The sequence below is a fragment of the Tachysurus fulvidraco genome, chromosome 5 (genome assembly GCF_022655615.1).
Source record: "Tachysurus fulvidraco isolate hzauxx_2018 chromosome 5, HZAU_PFXX_2.0, whole genome shotgun sequence".
Classification (NCBI taxonomy): domain Eukaryota; kingdom Metazoa; phylum Chordata; class Actinopteri; order Siluriformes; family Bagridae; genus Tachysurus; species Tachysurus fulvidraco.
In genome coordinates this window covers 31,233,887-31,255,068 of record NC_062522.1, presented here as the reverse complement: position 1 = coordinate 31,255,068, position 21,182 = coordinate 31,233,887, and the positions used below count along the sequence as shown (strand labels likewise).

The 21,182-nt window shown below is 42.0% G+C and overlaps 1 protein-coding gene across 3 annotated transcripts; it reads right to left on the bottom strand.

Moving 5' to 3' along the window:
- Window positions 1–229: 229 nt before the first annotated feature.
- atp7b (ATPase copper transporting beta) lies at window positions 230–21,017 on the bottom strand. Of its 3 annotated transcripts, none has more exons than XM_027159954.2 (21): window positions 17,873–18,202; window positions 15,863–16,976; window positions 13,754–13,978; window positions 13,501–13,664; window positions 13,062–13,223; window positions 11,379–11,461; window positions 11,024–11,207; window positions 9,949–10,182; window positions 8,738–8,829; window positions 7,429–7,556; window positions 6,062–6,216; window positions 5,659–5,793; window positions 5,315–5,509; window positions 4,968–5,150; window positions 4,349–4,562; window positions 4,103–4,240; window positions 3,180–3,322; window positions 2,795–2,998; window positions 2,550–2,667; window positions 1,624–1,726; window positions 230–1,392 (listed from the first exon to the last, which is right to left on the bottom strand). In XM_027159954.2, exons 1-21 carry the CDS (start codon window positions 18,038–18,040, stop codon window positions 1,143–1,145), a joined length of 4,392 nt encoding a protein of 1,463 aa, XP_027015755.2. In that variant the 5' UTR covers window positions 18,041–18,202; the 3' UTR covers window positions 230–1,142. The 3 variants fall into 3 exon arrangements, with proteins under 3 accessions (XP_027015755.2, XP_047670198.1, XP_047670197.1); XM_047814242.1 differs by lacking the exon at window positions 17,873–18,202 and adding an exon at window positions 20,875–21,017 and having other exon boundaries at window positions 904–1,392; XM_047814241.1 differs by having other exon boundaries at window positions 904–1,392; window positions 17,786–18,204.
- Window positions 21,018–21,182: the final 165 nt, after the last annotated feature.

The following is a 21,182-nucleotide window of genomic DNA, read 5'->3' as shown; positions in this document are numbered from 1 at the left end:
TCCATGGTAACAAATAGGTGGGCGGGGTCAACAATTAACAGCAGGCAGAAACAAAGGAGAACACAGACAGACTCATTACACTTTCCTAGTTTCTGTTTGCCCACAGATCCGGTGCCCGTGGTGCCCGTGGTGCCCGTGGTGCCCGTGGTGCCCGTGGTGCCCGTGTACAATATTCTACAGTACAGTAATAGTGTGAAATACAGTGAAGTCTGTGTAACATTGGATAGTATATGTTAGTATGGTGTAGTATGGAACAGTACAGTACAGCGCAGTAGAGCTTGCAACATACTCAGAACTGTCTTCTTCCCATCTAGAGAGTACAACATATTCCTCTGAGTTATGTTATAATTTGATACTTGCCCACACACACACACACACACACACACACACACACACACACACACACACACACAGACCTTTAATAATTAGCAGCTGAGAGAGTAATGAACCAGGGCAAAATTCTGCTTGTGTAAACATATTTACATGACAATGACATTAGAACGAGGCCACTGTAGCTTGCTAGTTAGCTCTATATGTTCAGTTTCTCACAGTGAAGCTCTTTTAAGACCCGGGGACATTTCCCACCTGCAAGAAACCCAGGTATGTGGGGTTTAAATCCATCCTTTCTCTAATGTGAATATTTTACTGAATAAAAAAACCAGGACGGTCGCACGGTGGCTTAGTGGTTAGCATGTTCGCCTCATACCTCCAGGGTTGGGGGTTCGATTCCCGCCTCCGCCTTGTGTGTGTGGAATTTGCATGTTCTTCCCTTGTCTCGGGGGTTTCCTCCGGGTACTCCGGTTTCCTCCCCCGGTCCAAAGACATGCATGGTAGGTTGATTGGCATCTCTGGAAAATTGTGTGTGAGTGTGTGAGTGAATGAGAGTGTGTGTGCCCTGTGATGGGTTGGCACTCCGTCCAGGGTGTATCCTGCCTCGATGCCCGATGACGCCTGAGATAGGCACAGGCTCCCCGTGACCCGAGAAGTTCGGATAAGCGGTAGAAATGAATGAATGAATGAATGAATGAAAAAACCCAGTGTTCGTATTCACCCGGTATTTTGCGCTGATTCGAGGTCTGTTTCTGCTTTACAATAAATATCTGTATCTAAGGCTCTACAGTATAATGGCAGTTTGTGACCTCCTACACCATAAATTCCTGGCTGCACTGATCGTGCTCGAGGAGAGAGTGGCGATCGGTCTCGGCATGCGCTCGATCGGATCTGGAGGTCTGAGACGAAGACCGAGAGAGTCTGGAGCGGCTGCGGCGAAGTGTCGGAGGGCTGCACCGCTTCTCCTCCAGCCCCACATGAGTGCTGACCTGAGACGACCTCAGACTGCACATGCGCCCGTGAGCTCTCGATTCGTACTGATCCACTGACGTCTTCTTATAGCTGAGAGCAGGCAGAGAAAAGACGCTCAGTGACATCATGTGCTTAAAAAGTAGGAATTTACATCACGTTGTTTTGTTTTTATTTTAAATATCTAATGGCAATACGTTAGGATGGAATAAGAGAGAAATGACACACGCTGTAGGATACTGCGATGACTCAGACATTTTTAGTGTGAAATAGCCTGATGGTCAAGGCTGAGAGTTTCATTAACAGAAGCTGAAGCTTTCTCACCAGCGCAGCATTAAAGAGGAGAGCACAACAGACACGGAGGAGGCAGCCATGGCAGCTGAACCCATCCACGGCTGGAGCACCAAACCCACAGGCATAAACACACCTGAACAGACACACACACACACACACACAAACACACAAACACACATGTATCTACAGTATGAAGATATTTCCTAAGCCTTTGAGTGCTTAGAATATGTACAAAAATCTTTGCAAACTGTGTGTATGTGTGTGCTTGTGTGTTTGTGTGCGACTGAGTGTGTGTGTGTGTGTGTGCGTGTGTGTTTGTGTGCGTTTGTGTGCGTGTGTGTGCGTGTATGTGTGCTTGTGTGCGAGTGAGTGTGTGTGTGTGTGAGAATGTGTGTGCGTGTGTTTGTGTGTGCATGTGTGTTTTTGTGTGTGTGTGTGTGTGCATGTACTGTGTGTGTGTGTGCATGTACTGTGTGTGTGTGTGTGTGTGTGTGTGTGAGTGTGTGCATGTACTGTATGTGTGTTTGTGTGTGTGTGCGTGTATGTGTGTTTGAGTGCGAGTGAGTGTGTGTGCGTGTGTGTGTGAGAATGTGCGTGTGTGTGTGTGTTTGTGTGTGCATGTGTGTTTTTGTGCATGCGTGTGTGTGTGTGTGTGTGCATGTATTGTGTGTGTGTTTCTGTGCTTGTGTGTTTGTGTGCGAGTGAGTGTGTGTGTGAGAATGTGTTTGTGTGCGTGTGTTTGTGTGTGTGTGTTTGTGTATGATAATGTGTGTGTGTGTGTTTTTGTGTGTTTGTGTGTGTGTGTGTTTTTGTGTGTGTGTGTGTGTGTGTGTTTTTGTGTGTGTGTGTGTGTGTGTGTGTGTGTTTGTGTGTGTGTGTGTGTGTGTGTGTGTGTGTGTGTGTGTGTGTGTGTGTGTGTGTGTGTGTGTGTGTGTGTGTGTGTGTGTGTTCCTCACCGGCTGCGATCGGGATCCCGAGCAGGTTGTAAATGAGAGCAAACACAAAGTTGATTCGGATTCTTCTCACTGTCTTCTTGGACAGCTCGATGCTGGCCACAACATCCAGCAGGTCATTCTGTTAAATTCATTCATTATTGGGGGAAAAATGTAAATAAATAAATAAACAAATAAATAAATAAGAAAGAACAGAAACTAACATGTAATCCATGCAGAATCATGTTAGAGCTGTTACTCAGACTCACCCGGATGAGGACAATGTCTGCGGCCTCGATGGCCACGTCAGTGCCGGTGCCGATCGCGATGCCCAGATCAGCACGAGCGAGAGCGGGTGAGTCGTTCACACCGTCACCCACCATGGCCACCTTCAGCCCTTTTTCCTGCAGCTCCTGAACTTTGGCCACTTTGTGAGAGGGCAAGACCTCGGCAAACACTTTCCTGATGCCAACCTGTGCACACACACACACACACACACACACACACATAAGATGGAGTCTTTGGTCCTTTACGTTCAGATCTTATGGTCTCTGAGGACTTTACGTTTACGAGTGAGTAAGTTCAGTGATCCGTACATCTTGTCCTCGAATCAGAAGAACAGTGAAATGTGTGTGTCAGTGACGTGACTGGCACCTGTGTGGCGATGGCTTTAGCAGTGCGATGGTTGTCTCCGGTGATCATCAGAACATCAATCCCCATGCGGCTCAGTGTGTGTACCGCCAGAGCCGACTCCTCTTTCACCGTGTCCGCTATGGCCAGCATGGCACACAGCACACCTGACACACACAAACACACACGTTGTATTTTACAGTACGGTAACAGTACAGTATACCATGACATGTGTGCAACATCATATTTATATTTATAAAAAAAAGTGAAAGATTTCTGAAGATTTCTTTTCGGTGACTGCACTTTAGTCCACTGAAATCGCTCTTGAATAAAACACATGACTGTATTAATTGCTCCTGACCCCTAACCCTGACCCTGACCATTAACCACTACCCACTAACCCTACCCGCTAACCCTGACCACTAACCCTAACCCTGACCCTGAACCCTAACCCTGACCACTAACCCTAACCCTAACCCTGACCCTGAACCCTAACCCTGACCACTAACCCTAACCCTAACCCTGACCCTGAACCCTAACCCTGACCACTAACCCTGACCACTACCCGATAACCCTGACCACTAACCCTATCCCTGACCCCTAACCCTAACCCTGACCACTAACCCTGACCACTACCCACCAACCCTGACCATTAACCACGACCCACTAACCCTACCCGCTAACCCTGACCCCTAACCCTAACCCTGACCCTGACCACTAACCCTGACCACTACCCACTAACTCTGACCATTAACCACTACCCACTAACCCTACCCGCTAACCCTGACCCCTAACCCGAACCTGACCCCTAACCCTAATCACTAACCCTGACCTGAATTCTCATTTAACTACCTACAAGAGCACAAATGGAAAAAAAAACTTTTCTCCTTTAAACATGAAACTATAACTATAAGTTACATCAGGCATCTCTTGAGCTTGTACTGTACCATCTATAGCCACTAAAATGGCTGTTTGTCCTTTCGTCTCATGGCTGCTCATGGCTTCGTCCACGTCTGCTGTGACCTGTAATCCATTCCTCTGCATCCACTGCCTGTTTCCAATCAGGACGGAATACGAGGAAGATCCTGTACATACACACACATTAACAGTCCACACACACACACACTCACACACAGAGTGACTGTAACAATCAGTCCACACAGCAGAGGGCAGTATGAGTCCAAAATACTAACCCGAAACCACGTCTCCATCTGTGACTAAGCTACTCTCATCCGTCGTGGCTCCCTGGAGGTTGAGACGAGCCGAATCGTGTGTGTTTGTTAGTGTGCTGTCTGTCTCTGTGTTGGTTTCCAGGAGCGCCTCGATGTTGGAAACTCTACAACCGATCCCGCACCCTGGTACAGCCTGGAAGTCATGGCAGAAACCCAGTGTCTCTGTGCTGAGCTCCTGCAGAAATTAAACACAAACACACACATACACACGATCATGCACCACTGATTCAACTCCACGACTTTGAGTCAAATCCACTTTTGTTTATTGTCTCGAACCACGTGTGGATTTTAGATTTTATGCAGGGAATAAAATCAGCTGAAACGGGGCATGATGCTGGAGGTAAATAATCAACACACTCTGTTCCTTTACCATCTTACTGTCATTTCTATTTCTCTCGAGGTTAATAACACAAAAAAACTGAGAAACTGTGTGTGTGTGTGTGTGTGTGTGTGTGTGTGTGTGTTTACCTCTTTGCAGTGTTTGGCCACCGCCATGCCCAGTGGGTGTTCGCTGCTGACTGAGAAACTGTGTGTGTGTGTGTGTGTGTGTGTGTGTGTGTGTGTGTGTGTGTGTGTTTACCTCTTTGCAGTGTTTGGCCACCGCCATGCCCAGTGGGTGTTCGCTGCTGGCTTCTGCAGTGCCCACTATGGCTAGAACTTTCCGGAGAGGCAAACGTGCCTGATCCCACAGAACTAGCACCCGAGTGACACGAGGCACCCCGTTGGTGATGGTGCCTGTTTTGTCGAACATCACCACTCTGATCTGCAGATCAAGACCTCGTATTAAACGTCTGAGAGGAACGAATCGAGTAACGCATCAATAAATCAGTTTTATCGACATATAATATATAAACCTGTACAAATAAATTTTGGTTAAATATTTATAGCAACATTTAGACAAGTGGAAATGATGAAGAAGATCCGTGCCTTATGGGCCATCTCGAGCGGCTCTCCTCCCTTGATGAGTATGCCGTTCTGCGCTCCGACCCCGGTGCCCACCATCACTGCCGTGGGGGTCGCGAGGCCAAGAGAGCAGGGGCAGGCGATAGACAAAACAGTGATGGAGGCCTGGAAGGCAAAACGCACCACCATCTCCATCCGGGAAATCTTCTTATCATAGTCCTTTAGAGAAAACACTACTGTTAAATACGTTCATTAGAGATTTAGAGACACACAGAGGGACATATGGGAAGACAAACTGATAATTAGGCAACTGTAGAAAGGAAAGGCAATCACTGAGGCCATGTTGCTACAACGCTGTCATTACTCACGGGAAAATGCTTCGCCACGATGTCAAAGTCAAGAGCCCCAATAATGAGCCACGCTGCCAGCGTTGCCACGGAGACAAGGACGATGAAAGGGACAAAGTATCCGCTCAGCTTGTCTGCAAATTGCTGGATTGGTGCCTGAGCAACATAATCAGGACACATTCATAATCCTAAACAAATTAGCTTCCAGGTAATTAAAGGTGTGTGCGTTTTGGTTTGTCTGTGTGTGTTTGTGTGTGTTGTTTACGAATAAGGACCATTGTGTTTAACAAATAATCTTGTACAATTATTTGAACCTATTGTCCTGAAGGGTGCCGGTAATTCTGGAGTTGTCTGTAACACGTAATTTTTATGTAAATGTGTGTGTGTGTGTGTGTGTGTGTGTGTGTGTGTGTGTGTGTGTTACCTTGGAAGTCTGTGCCTCCTCCACCAAACGAACGATCTGGCTGAGGGTTGTATCTGCTCCTACATGTGTGGCCTCGACTAGCAGAGCTCCGTGAGCGTTAATCGAGCCAGCGATCACACAGCTGCCAGGTTTCTTCCTGACCGGCATGGGCTCTCCTGATGCAACACAACACCACAAATAAACACTGCTGTTCGTGTTCAGACACCAGTCTAATTAGTTCACGGTGTGACACCTCGCTGCCACCGATACACTCAGCCTCAGACTGGACAGACGTCTGAATTCAACCAAAGGAATTATATCAAAATTCATTCATTCATTTTCTACCGCTTATCCTAACTTCTCAGGTCACGGGGAGCCTGTGCCTATCTCAGGCGTCATCAGGCATCGAGGCAGGATACACCCTGGACGGAGTGCCAACCCATCACAGGCACACACACACTCTCATTCAATCACACACTCAAGTACCCGGGAGGAAACCCCGGAGGAGTACCCGGAGGAAACCCCCGAGGCACGGGGAGAACATGCAAACTCCACACACACAAGGTGGAGGCGGGAATCGAACCCCCAACTCTGGAGGTGAGAGGCGAACGTGCTAACCACTAAGCCACCGTGCCCCCCCCCCCCCATATCAAAATGTATTAACATTATTGTGTTATCTCACTGCAGTACATACCAGTTTGCTAGATATATAAATACATTAGATAAAAAAACTTAGCTAGGTTGTATTGCTAGCTGTCGAGCACACAGTGCAGGCAGGGTTAGCAAGCAGGCGTTGTTTATCTCGCCTTTATTTATAGCTAGCTAACTAACCTTAATCAAAACACCAGCTGGTAGAGAAGTCGCTAGCATTAAGTGCGTTAGTGAAGATAAGCTGAAACGTCACACAAATTATTCAGTCAAGTCACATTTCTAACAATAAATGCATGATATAGATTTTATAATATAAGCTGGCTAGCGAGTCATCCTAGTTAGCATTCTAGCAAAATTTAGTAAGCAAGTAGATTATGTTAGCTAGCTAACTCACATGAACCGAAGCCTTAGAGCTGACGTTAGACGATGATAAGTGAACATTTGAAAATGAAAAGTGAAAAGAATTTGAGATTTTATAGAAGATAAATGTGTTTAATATAAAATCGGAGCATATTTTATGCTCATTTCATATCATTTCGAATGCTTCTATGAGACAAACTAACGAATAATAATATGATTTAAAAAAGAAAATCCTCAGGGAATGTAATGTAATTGGTCTGTGGTTTATGGTGCATTAAATCTATTGCATTAAAGCCTTAATTCTGCTAATATCTTCTGAAAGCTGTGCTTATAGACGTGTCACCAGCTCGATTAAGTGAAGTGAGCTTTAGCAGTACCTGTAATCAGAGACTCGTCAGCCATGGAGTTTCCCTCGATCACTTTCCCATCGACGGGGAACTTTCCACCAGGTGCCACTTTAACCACGTCTCCTCTCTGCACCAGCTCCACTGAGATCTGCTCCTCGCTGGAGGGGGCATTAGCGCACATGATGTGTGTATGTTTATGTTTAAGGATTTTACAGCACTTCGAACACACAAAGAATTCTTGAATGCTGAACATTTTTTCTGCCTTTAACAGTCAACTTTTCCAAGCAAGAAAACGTCATTAATATTCATGAAGCAGACCCGATATGTTACTGAGTATGTATCAAGTTGTACTGTTTGTATTTATTCTAAATTGCACACTAGATCAAATTAGGCTTCACTTGGTTTGCAGTTTTAATGCGAACGTTTGGATCGATAGCATCGTTGGAGACTCGTCCGTCGAGCTCGGAGACGATGTGGTCGTGTCCGTTAAACATTGGAGACGATGTGACTCTATGGCAACCGGTAATTGGAACGCTTACTTACTCGTGACCTCACAACACGACGACTAGATTGATACAATACGAATAGAGGGATACAAACTCCTGCTAATGCAAGATAATTCACACGTAATATATACTGTATGTCGTATTTTATCTATAATTATCCATCTTTCTTTTTCTGACTTGCAGAAGAAAAGAATCATTAAGAAAGAGGTCTTTGATATGAGCATTAAAAAATGATTCATTCATTCATTCATTTTCTACCGCTTATCCGAACTTATCGGGTCACGGGGAGCCTGTGCCTATCTCAGGCATCATTGGGCATCGAGGCAGGATACACCCTGGACCCATCACAGGGCACACACACACTCTCATTCACACACACACTCACACACTACGGACAATTTTCCAGGGATGCCAATCAACCTACCATGCATGTCTTTGGACCGGGGGAGGAAACCGGAGTACCCGGAGGAAACCCCCGAGGCACGAGGTGAACATGCAAACTCCACACACACAAGGCGGAGGCAGGAATCGAAGCCCCGACCCTGGAGGTGTGAGGCGAACGTGCTAACCACTAAGCCACCGTGCCCCCCATTTTTGCCTTATTTCTACTTAAAGATTATTGGAAACAATTGTAAACTTGCAAAGCTGTTTGAAATCCAGTGTCTGTGAGCGCAGGACAAAAATCACATTGGATGACCGAAGCACGTTAAATATTTTCTTCTCAAATCCTTGTACTGCTCATGCCAACAGTGCTGCCGATCTCCTGTAACTGTGGCGTTTTGTTGTTCACAATGCATCGGTGATGGTATGAAGTCCATATGAAGGATTCATACCTGATGATGGAGTTGTCATGGCCCAGCGTCACTATCGTCGCATCCGTCGCCTGCAGAGACATGAGCTTAGCCAGAGCCTTCGACGTCTTACTCTACAGAGAGATATCGAGACATAAAAAACACACTCGTGTAACAATCAACAACAGTTTGAGCTTTTTATCACCAAAACACTGCCAGAGCCGTTGTTACAGTTATTGATTGACCTACAATAGGAAAGCAAGACTCAGCCTTGACAAATGGATTTATTTATAAAAATCACAGCTGTTTTATGATGCCGTCATATCAGGAGCACACGTGGAAAGAGAGCGAGTAGAGATAACGGGCATGACTTTAACCTCAGAAACAAACAGAGCAGCTTGGAGCCTCAAACCAACAGAAATCCAGGATGACTCAATCTGATAACATGATAGTCTTGTCGTTTGTTTTTTTACAGCATTGACTGAGCGTCAGTATGTTAGTGTTACGAAGTAAAATCATTTGATATCAACCGACAATCAACTATTGTTAAAAGAACCAAAACACAATCTCAAAAATCTACTCAAACAAAATTCTATACATTAAAAAAATCATTTACAAATTTGACCTAAATCACTAAATATGCATCACTAAATAAAACTAGCTATGATATATTATTCGAAAGATCCACTGCTATGAGATAAAGCAGTTTATACATCATACATTAACTGTAATTAACGATCTCATTTCTAACGATTTCATCTGTATTGCGTCATTGGCAGCGTTTACATTAACACGCTCGTTCTCATACGTCACCTTTTCTAAATGATTATTACAAAAGCAGATTAGGAGCTGTAATTGCTTGCGGTTGGGAGTCATTGTTGTTGTAGTAAAGCTTCCTGTGAAAAGACTTCAGTTGACTTCCTTAAAGTTCAATGAGTTAATCTAATCTTGGCCAAACACACAACTTCCAATCCGTCAAACACAATATGAACCTCAGCAGTTCAACCTCTGTGTTATGCATGAAAATAGAGGACTTGGCATCCTGTGTTTGGCATGTGAGCTGTGTATTTGGTGTGAAATAAAGCGATCTTCTGAGAACTACAATCAATCCAAGCTTTTGATTTTTCTAGTTAAAAAAACAAAACTATTTTTTGACCTACTGTGATTTTGTTTATTCTGAACAGCAGAGCAGTTCGTTTATGTGATCTTTATACCGACGAGACCTCCAGGGATTTTATGACGTTTCATTTTACCTTGGCGATGTGCTCCAGCCAGCGTCCAAGGGCAATGAACACAAACAGCATGGGAGGCGTGTCAAAAAAAGTGACCGGACTTTGCATGGTTGCTTCGCTCATGGCTACACCCAGCACCACGCAGGAGTAAACATAAGCAATAGTGGTGGCCAGAACGATGAGCACGTCCATGTTGGCCACACCGTGTCTCAGAGAACGATAGGCTTGGATATAGAAGTATCGACCTCCGAAGATCTGACCGAAGCGAGAGACAGAAAGACAAAAAGCAGATTGGTTTGGTTAGTTCAACACATTCAGCTTAAATCCTTTAGTAGTTTATATCGTATTTATTTTATTCTATACCACCGAATTCACAACTGTTGAATTCTCGTGTCTGATTGGTCAGAAAGACAAAATGTAAAAAATCTAAATCAGATTTTCCTTCATTAAAAAGACAATATTTGTAAAATTCATTCATTCATTCATTCATTTTCTAACGCTTTATCCAAACTACCTCGGGTCACGGGGAGCCTGTGCCTATCTCAGGCGTCATCGGGCATCGAGGCAGGATACACCCTGGACGGAGTGCCGACCCATCGCAGGGCACACACACACTCTCATTCACTCACACACACACACACACACTACGGACAATTTTCCAGAGATGCCAATCAACCTGCCATGCATGTCTTTGGACCGAGGGAGGAAACCGGAGTACCCGGAGGAAACCCCCGAGGCACGGGGAGAACATGCAAACTCCATATACACAAGGTGGAGGCGGGAATCGAACCCCCAACCCTGGTGGTGTGAGGCGAACGTGCTAACCACTAAGCCATAAATTTCAATATTTAAACAAAAAAAAAAAAACAGTGTTTGATCACAAGGTTTAACATTAATAACTACATTATTTTCATAGGGTTCCGTTGGTTTACCCTTAAAGTCCACCTACGTTTAATAAACACTAATCTAATCTGGTTTCTCTGTTCTCAAATACAAAGATTTCTGTCTCTGGTGGAGCGCTTGCTAACCAGCTTGTTTTCTCCTTATCATCAGGATTAAACGGTAATAAAACCTTAGGACAGAAGTAAAGCGGCACCTGAACTGGGGTACAGAGCAGGAAAAAGATCAGGTTGAGGAGCGAGAGTCCGGGCAGCAGGTTCTGCATTTCTGGCGAGGATCCTCCATGTTCTTCATGCTGCTTGTCCATCACCATCATGTAGATCATCAGACCCATGACAGGGATCCCGAAGAGCAGATTGAACAGGAAAGACTGGCGCCAGCTGCAGGCACAGGATTACACACACTTGAATGCTCGGTAGTAAAGATCTACAGCATTTTAGTTCACTATTACTACAGGTACATGAACAACATATTGTCAGTATAATATAATATAATATAATATAATTCCAACCCAAATGCATCTGGGGCAGGGCATTAAAATAGATACTTGCAGTCGTATCTCTTTCTGGTGATCCAAGCCATCATTTTTCCTTAGGGCATTGTTTTTTATCAAGGAGACGCCGAACCCAAGACCCTAAGACGCAGAAATAAAACAGAGATATATGGAAATCTAATATATGGCTGTGGATAAGGCTTAATGCTACAGATCAACAGGTCAGGGTTCAGGTGCTTGCACAACTAACTAAGCCTATGATCTTGGGCCCTCGAGCAAGGCGCTTAGCCATCACCGCTCCCAAATTCCGGTGTCATGTCTGACCCTGTGTTCTGACCCCAAATTCCTAACGAGCTGGGATACGTGATGAAAAGAACTTTACTGTGCTGTCTGTGAACTAAGTGAACTGAGTGTATTCTGCTGTAAATTACATTAAAAGTCATTGCTTTATTTCTTTCTTAATCCTGTTTAAGCTATCTTCTTGAAAATATCATGTTGGGTAACGAGCCGGTTAGCGAGACAAACACGGAAGTAAAAGCGGTCCGTCTGCACAGACAGGTGTAAAACCTTACTAGAGGATTTCATCACGTTTAGAGCTTCAGGCTTTGATGATAACAACATGCCTTACTGAAATGTCCATAAACTCGCTCAGTTCAGTTTGTAATAAGACACCAGCCATAAAAAAAGGCTCAGGATTCTTGCTTATCGTGTTTCACGGCTGAACGAAACCTTTTAATGAAAGTTTTGTTTTTTCCCCACTTTGATTTTAAACAGACTTTAAAAAAGCAATTTTACCCATGTGAATGTATTTATATTATTCATTCATTCATTCATTCATTTTCTATCGCTTATCCGAACTTCTCGGGTCACGGGGAGCCTGTCTCAGGCGTCATCGGGCATCGTGGCAGGATACACCCTGGAGTGCCAACCCATCACAGGGCACACACACACACACACACTCTAATTCACTCACACACTACGGACAATTTTCCAGAGATGCCAATCAACCTACCATGCATGTCTTTGGACCGGGGGAGGAAACCGGAGTACCCGGAGGAAACCCCCGAGGCACGGGGAGAACATGCAAACTCCACACACACAAGGCGGAGGTGGGAATCGAACCCCCAACCCTGGAGGTGTGAAGCGAATGTGCTAACCACTAAGCCACCATAACCCCGCCCCGCCCTGCCCCCCCGGTGTTGTAGAATATATCAGTGTATAGTGTAATCAGTGCAATAAATATTTCCTTTCTATAAGGCGACCCATGTAACCTGAGTTTTAAATCAATTTTATAAAAGGCTTCTTAACTAATATATATATATATATATATATATATATATATATTTTTTTTTTTTTTTTTTTTAATTTATTTTATAGTTTATTTTATGTATGTATATATGTATATATATACATATACATACATAAAATAAACATTAACATAGAGTGAAACACGTTTGTCCGTCGCTCACTCAGCTTCAACTGCAAGACCCTAAACCTCATCATCAGACCATTCATTTATATAATAGACACTCAACCTCTTGAATCAGCATGGCCATTTTTCATCAGGGCAGTAATTACTACTGCGGGATCAAAGCCGAGGGCAGAAGATACAAAGCAATCGAGTCACAGCTCTTATTTATTAAACTGAGTTTATAAATAAAAAAATTTAAATATCTTGTACAAGGATAAACATTTATGACAACATGCTTGCATGTGTTTGTGAAGGAGTACTCCTCTTTACCTCGATCACTCGGATGATGTCACGTGCCCCGACCACATCGGGATCGAACTTAACGCGAGCCTTGCCGGTTGCCAAGGCAACAGTGGCCTCCAGAATGCCGTTTGTGCTTCGGAGTTTGGTTTCGATGTTGTGGACACAGGAAGCACACGTCATGCCGGTCACCTGGTGACACATCAAGTACAGATGAGAGTCAGGGGCACGGACAGCACATCCACGGAGCACAAACCTTAAAAAAACTCTAATCGTGCTATTTTTCGGACCACTTATTCTCTTTATACATGTCTATATAGAAATATGCTTCGAGGTACTAGTTTTTCTGACCTAAAACATTATGTAGCTACTTCTACTTTTAAATGAAATAGATTAGAATATTGAGTAAGATGCAAGATGTTCACTTTTGCATCTTTTTTCTATACAAAACATGACAGCCCAAGCTCACAGAAAGGTCCAGAAGGCCGTTGCTGACTGCACCCTCGTCCATTAACGATGCTCCAAATCCCAGTCCAGCGATGAGTTTAACTATCTGTGCTGAATCCATAAGGTCCGGGTCATACCTGATTTCAGCTTTACCTGACATCAGGGCTACGAGGACAGATTTAATACCTGTATACATAAACAGAATGTATGCAGCAAACACATTAACACACATTAACACATTATTAATAAGTTATCACAATCGCACGCTGACACACCTGTATGCTTGTGCAGCTTTCTCTCAATGTTAGCCACACATGAAGCGCAGGTCATCCCTGTGACCCGGACAAAACATTTCTGTGTTCTTTCCTCTTCAGGAACATAATTTCTTGTTGAACTGGGGGTCTTGGGCATAGGTCTTGGTGGGGTTTTGCTCTTGAAGTGTGAGGATGTGCTTTTTCGCGAAGACGGTCTAGAGCGTGAGACGTCTTTAAGGGTAGAATCTTTGACGGAGAGACCGAAACAGAGACGAGTGAAAGATATCCGGAAATATATTATAAAAAGCAACGATCGATAAACCATGTAAGGAATCAAACACAGAGGGGTGTGTTGTTACAGGAAAGTTATTAATGACAGGGGTGAAGTTAGTGTTACCCCATGAAGCTGATTATTTTCATATTTTTTATCCATTTATAGTTACATTATATTATCGTGCAACATCCACAGGACATGTTTAGATTTATAGCATCTGGCACTATGACTATGGTATTCTAACAATAACTACTAAGCTACCACAACCACATTAGTTACCATTATCTCTTACATTATAGCTGCACCAGTGTCTCTATTTCTCTTAATGAAAACTTACAGCTTTAACTTTGAATGCACAATCAGACAAAGCTCTTACACTGGAGAGTTCCTCCTAAAATGTTAAATAAACACCTCCTTCTGTGTATTAGCGTTCGCTATACAAGCCTCTTTAAGGAAGCATATTAGATTGAAAGCATTTACTTTTTAACCGGAACAACAGAGTCAGAGCTGCTGTTTTTTTTGTTTTGTTTTGTTTTGTTTTTTGTTTTAAATAAGAAAATGAATTAAATTAATCCACCAATCAGAATTGAGAACTGACAATTTAATTGAGAACTAATCAACTGCGAGAGAGAGAGAGAGAGAGAGAGAGAGAGAGAGAGAGAGAGAGAGAGAGAGAGAGAGAGAGAAATAAAAGCCCTCTATAATCCGCTTAGCTGTTCATACTCAATCTTGGCCCTTGCACACCATTTAAAGGTTGCCATGTCTTGTTCTGAGTCATTCAAGTTCACTAGTGAAAAGTTTCTTGTTATTCTTTAATGCCTACTTTCTGACTGTTACCAGAGAAACATGAGATATCAAGATCCAGATCATTTACTGCACATAAGAGCATCGGATGAGGTGCTCCACCTCAACACAGTGGCCGCTTTTAGTGATTTCAGTCTATTTTTTTTTTCACCTTATGACACATCCGGCTCGACTGACTTTATCCGTTTAATATTTTCTGATTCCTGAGTCATGTGAGTATTAGTTCCTGTTTAAGAGCTAGAAATAATTCAGGAAAATGTGTGAGAGATTAGAGCGACTATCCCTGGACTTTTAAAGTCCAATAATTTATGAGGTTTTACTGTGGGAAATGTTTGCTTTGAGTCCTTTATGTTGCAACTCCACACAGACAAATCAATCACCTCAAGTCAGGTGAGGTGAACTGAAATGATTAGCAGAGATTAGCATATATATATATAACTTAAAAATCCTGTCAGAAATTCAGTCAGGTTAGCTCATTCTAATTAGCTGGCTGACTTAAGCGATGAAGATTGTAAATATGATAAATTGCTACTAGAAATCAATTAGGTTAGTTAGTTCTCAAGTTCTATACATAGATATTTTAATGCAACGTATAATCTTGTCAGAAATCGTGTTAGTTGTGTTATAGAATTAGGATAGTTATGTTTAAATTGTTGTGAAGACTGTGTCCACTGAAAATATGACTTCTTTCCTGACAGAAATTGTCATTTTATTTGCTTCTTAACATTGGTAACGTTTGTAACATTGGTAACGTTTGTAAACATGACCTGAAATCTTGTTATATAAATTGTTAAACTGTTGGCTTGTTTTAACAGTGAAGATTGAGTAAATTTGGAAAGTATATAAATACAATTCCTGTCAGAAATTGCTGGGCTACATAATGTTAGCTTAATTTTATTGTAGGTGAAAATGGTTAAAAATTGTGTTAGTGAGATTAGCGTCTTAACTAGCTTGAGAGCTTTAGCAATGAAAATCATATATCTGCAAATATGACACTTTTACAGAAACTGAAAATGAATGAGTGAATGAATTAATTAGTTAATTAACTTTACCTTGTTCAATGGATGCCTCAAAGCCCATGTCCTCAATGGCATCCCTGAGTTCAACAGGACAGGTCACTCTTGGGTCAAATGTAATTATTCCTCTCTCTTCCTTTAAATAAACTTTAATAGCTTGCACACCAGTTCTCTGAGATATCACTTCCTCTATGGACTGCACACAAGAGTTACATGTCATGCCTTTTATTGTAATCATCGCTTTCTGGAATGAAGTGCTGTCCAAAGAATGAACCCCAGACATTTGAGAGCGAACAAACCCATTAGAAATCTGTTCCTGAAATTCTGGAGTTACTTTAAAATTCCCAAAAGGAAGTTCCTCTATGACTGCTTTGATTGTGACCAAGGTAACCAGAGACGGATCGTATTTAAAATCCACACTTCTGCTTTCCAGAGACACCAACACGCCCTGGACACCCAGCATTCCAGATAAGCTCTCTGTAATGTTTTTAACACATGACCCACAGTGCATCCCTTCCACACCAAACCTGACCTCCACCCATTCAGACTGTACTGTCTTCAGACAAATATATCTCGAGTCCGTCTCACTAAGAAAGGCATCAAAGCCCATGTCCTTTATGTGTTCTTGTAGATCTTCTGGCTTCACTTGTTTGGGGTTATACCATATAACAGCTTCCTTGTCTCTTAGGGATACGTTCAAACCCTTAACCCCTTGCAGTGCTCCAATCCGGTCCTGGATGGCACGTACACATGAGTGGCACGTCATCCCTTCCACTCTGATCCTTACCAAGATCCCTTCCTGGGCTAACTCTCCAGGTTGAGGAGTATCGTTCACTTCTGTCACTCCATATCCCATCCCCTGAATCTCCTGTAGGATCTCTTTGCTCGTGACTGTAAAAGGATGGTAGCCTACCCATGCTCGGCCACCGGAGTGGGGAATAAACATGTCGGCTACACCGCTGAGTGCGGAGAGACGTGTATGGAGGGCATGAGTGCTGTCTGGGCAAGAAGGGCCACTAGTTAAAGTTAGAGTTAGCTGAGAAATCTGGCCAAAATTTGGTTGAAGTTCACTGAGACTTCCTGCCACATAGGCAAGATTATCGAAGGCATGAGTGTTGGAGACTCCGGTCTCACATGGACCTCCATTTTCCTAGAGACAAGGAGTCATGATTAAATCCAATATGTACATTTTGCAACCACAATCAATCTAAAAGAAGCTTTAGATGGTGCAGTGGCCTCTTGTGTCAAGACCTGCACAAAGTGAGACCACTGAACCCAAATTAACTGAACTAAGTGAACTCTGGATCTGAATGGAAACCCCACTGCAGACTAATCACACATACTCCATCCTACCCCCACCCCAGCCCCCAAAAAGTACATAAAAGAGCAGATTATACATCAGGAAGGTAAGTCAGACTGACGTATCGAATCACCTCATCTTATTGAGAGCTTATAGCCTATACATTCAGACGTCCTATTGTGTTACACTCATTTTATGACTCTTTACTCCTGAGCTGTAACTTTAAGCCGTTTTTTTTTACGGCCAACAAAGCATCTGATTTAGAAGTATTTTTCTTCCACAGAACTATCCACTTTAAATGGCATCACTCCAGAACTTTTTTCTTGACAGCTTGAGTTGTAAAAGTGTAACAGAAGTGTAACAGGCACGTTTTATAATGCACACATGCATATTATGATTTTTTTAATACTAAACACTTTCCATAGTGTAAAGCTCTTATATTATATTATATTATATTATATTATATTATATTAAATTTATATTATATTATATTATATTATATTATATTATATTATATAGGTCCTTGGCCTCTCACTCCTCCACACCACAAACTATGACTTTGACTATATTGGTGATGGATTTAACAGAATATTTTTAGTGTAATATAGTGTGAGTAAAAATAACCTTATCATTAAACTTTAACATAAAACTTTAATCACCTGAAATGGAAGCTGATAATAATTCATAATAACTGATTGCGTGCACTTTTGTGCCTGTTGATTTGCTATGCTCATTAAGCCACCGACCTTCAGTTCCTCCAGTCCGTCTCTTCCTCTTGACGATGGACAGACACACGGCGGGGACGTGCGGCACGGACACGGGGGCGCGCACTCGATCATGCACACCTGCTCACCGTGAGTAAGCGCCGGTTTCACGCGCTTCCCGAAGTTATTGAACGAACCAAACTTATTCATATTGGCATGTCTCTCTCTCTCTCTCTCTCTCTCTCTCTCTCTCTCTCTCTCTCTCTCTCTCTCTCTCTCTCACACACACACACACACACACACACACACACACACACACACACACACACCGACAGTCCTGCGTTTACTAACTCTCACAGCCGTGCGCACTGAGCTGACGGAGGATCCGCGGGCAGCGCATTTAATTTTTTTTTCTTTTTTGCACTCAGCGTCGTTGTGACGTCATACTACTGTCACTAGACCGTGTGCTACATTCACGTGTTGTTTAAAATAAACAAAGCCTGAGATAATAAATGCAAAGTGCAAGTTTCAAAATCTAATTTTCCAATTTTAAATCTCTCACAATTAATTAGCTTAATTGTTATAGGTTATTTGTATTCATTTATATTTACCAAGTACATTGTTCATTGTATTGTTGTTATTAATAAAAAATAATAATCATAATAATCATTATAATTATAATTATTAGTATAATTTGTTATATAAGAATTATTGTTGTTGTTGTTGTTGTTGTTGTTGTTGTTGTTGTTGTTGTGCCAATGACACTGTAAAGGATAAGCAGTACCGAAATGGATGGATGGATGGATGGATGGATGAATGAATGAAAGAATGGATGGATGGATGGATGGATGGATGGATGGATGGATGGATGGATAGATGGATAGATAAACAAATGAATGAATGAATGAATGAATGAATGAATGAATGAATGAATGAATGAATGAATGAACACTAATGAAAAGTATGTGTGTTTTTTCTTTTTAATAAAACACTCTTCTTAGCTTCCTAAAAGTATGTCTGAACAGGAAAACTCTTGTATTGCTCAATACAATTGTTCGTTCTTTCAACAGAGAACCTTTAATATTCCTCCCAGCTGGACAACTGAATCGTTCAGCCTTTTCTAAGAATTTTCTGTTTAGCGCCCGTGTATTTATTTCCAGCTGTGCTAAATTCTTTAACATACCCCCCACTGTATGTGAATGCATATACTCGGTTGTTTAACGGCCCCCACACGGTTGCACACCGTTCAGCAGCAGCTTTTGATTGCGGCATTTGAACTCTGCGCGTCTTTGCGCACGGCACCGGAGCGCCACATTCCCTGTAGATGATTCACCTGAGCTACTGTACTGTTACCGAGTGCAAAGCTTTAGAGGTGTAATCACGTCACGTCAGTCACGCTGTGAATATTATAGCCTGACTTGTTTTCAGCTACGTTCTGCCTCTGGTAGCCCATGGTGCAAATTAAACTAGTCAAACATTTCTATTTAAAGATCAAAAAAAAATGCATTATTTCTTTTGAGTTGGTACAATACTGCCGAAACTCTGACTCATGCTGATTTGCCTCCTGTTGGTCTCACCAGTGATTGCATTTTCCTCTAAACCCAGTAGGTAAATAAATGTAGCCCTAAAACTCTCATTTCAACTGCAGGGAACATATTTTATTTCAACAGAAAAATACATGAAGTCGATTAACCGCTGTGTTTAAATGTTTTTAAATAAAATAAAACTTAAGATTATGTTGAATATTTTCTAAGTGAATTTAGCACTCACCTGCCTATCAGGTCAGTAAAAATAAAAGGCATGTTATATGAACACACCCTTTCCAAACGATCCACACACTATAAAGAGAAATGGTTAAAATGACTAAGTCACTGTATTTGATTACTGTCAATAACCTTTATAGCTTGGCACTAGGGGGCGCACCAACACATCTAAATGACTAAAAAGGAGCTTGAATGAAAGTAAATAAACAATCCAACCTCCTTCACAATAATCTGTCATGACGATCTGTTTAGTGCCTGTTTATAAATTGGCTCCTGCAGTCTATTACTGTAATGTGCATGGAACTTGTAAGCCTAATGGACTGCATTAGCATGTTTTAGGGGAAACAAAAAACATCTAAAGACAAACTGGCATTGCTTGTGTGCCTTTTTCATTAATGAAATTTGCTGCAACAACGCCAGCACTGGGAATATAGTAAAGTGTAGCCATTAGAAACAGAGATTCAAAGCCTGAATCAATTAGAAAGACTAAACACAGTCATTTAAGCTGTACATTACAACTCTCTCCTGGTGCCGCAAGTTAAGCAGAGAGCCAAGCATTGATTAATCATCTGTGAAGAGCTCTAACTGAAATGTCTCTTTGCTAACCAAGTATTTATTTCTACATTGGATTTGTTTGGAATTACGCATTAAAGCTTTTTAAATATTTTTTAGGAAGTTCATCCTTTCAGTCAAAAGTTGACTTGTGATGACAATAATCAACATACTAAAAAAAAAACTCTAAATGTTTAATTTAGAATGAAATGTTACACTAAGTGTTACAACATACTACTGTGTTTCACAACAAAACAAATTTGGAAATATATTTTTTAAAGCATTTGGCATATGGAAGTGCAGTGATTATCATTATATATGGCACCTGAAGCGGTCTTCTGCTGAGATGCTTTTCTGCTCTCCATGGTTGTAAAGAGTGGTTATATGAGTTACTATAGCACTTCCAGAACCTTCATAGCGGTCTGGTTATTCTTCTCAAACCTCACCTCGAACCTCACATTTAAAATTTGATGTTTTTCCTCCTACACAACCACTACTCACTGGATTTTTTTTTCCACACGATTTTGCGTAAACTTTAAAGGCTGATAAAATACTAGTAGATTTTCTAAAAATATTCAAACCAGACCTGGTTTGTTACCAGCAACCATGTCACATCATTTATATATTTAATGTGAACACAAATGGAAGCTCTTGCCTGCATGGCTGGTTCACTAGATAGTTCTATGCATTACCAAATTAACCAGTGAGTGTGAAAATAAAGCAACTTACCAACTGCGTGGACCACAAAGAGCCGTACATATCGTAGATAGTTTAATTCTCTATAGAATATAACCAAAGTAATTGAATTGAGCTAAATTCCAAACTACTGTAACACCCCAGAGGTTTAATTATACCACAATTGCAGCTTCTGTATCTTTGTACTGTCAAAAAACCATGCAAGTGCATGGTACACATCCTGTAACGCTACCACATCCTGTGTGCATATATGCATTGCATGGCCTGTTTTTTACGGAAACTGGTATAGTTTTTCCCATGAGAACATTTTTTCCCGCCCATGTTTGCCTAATGATTGACAG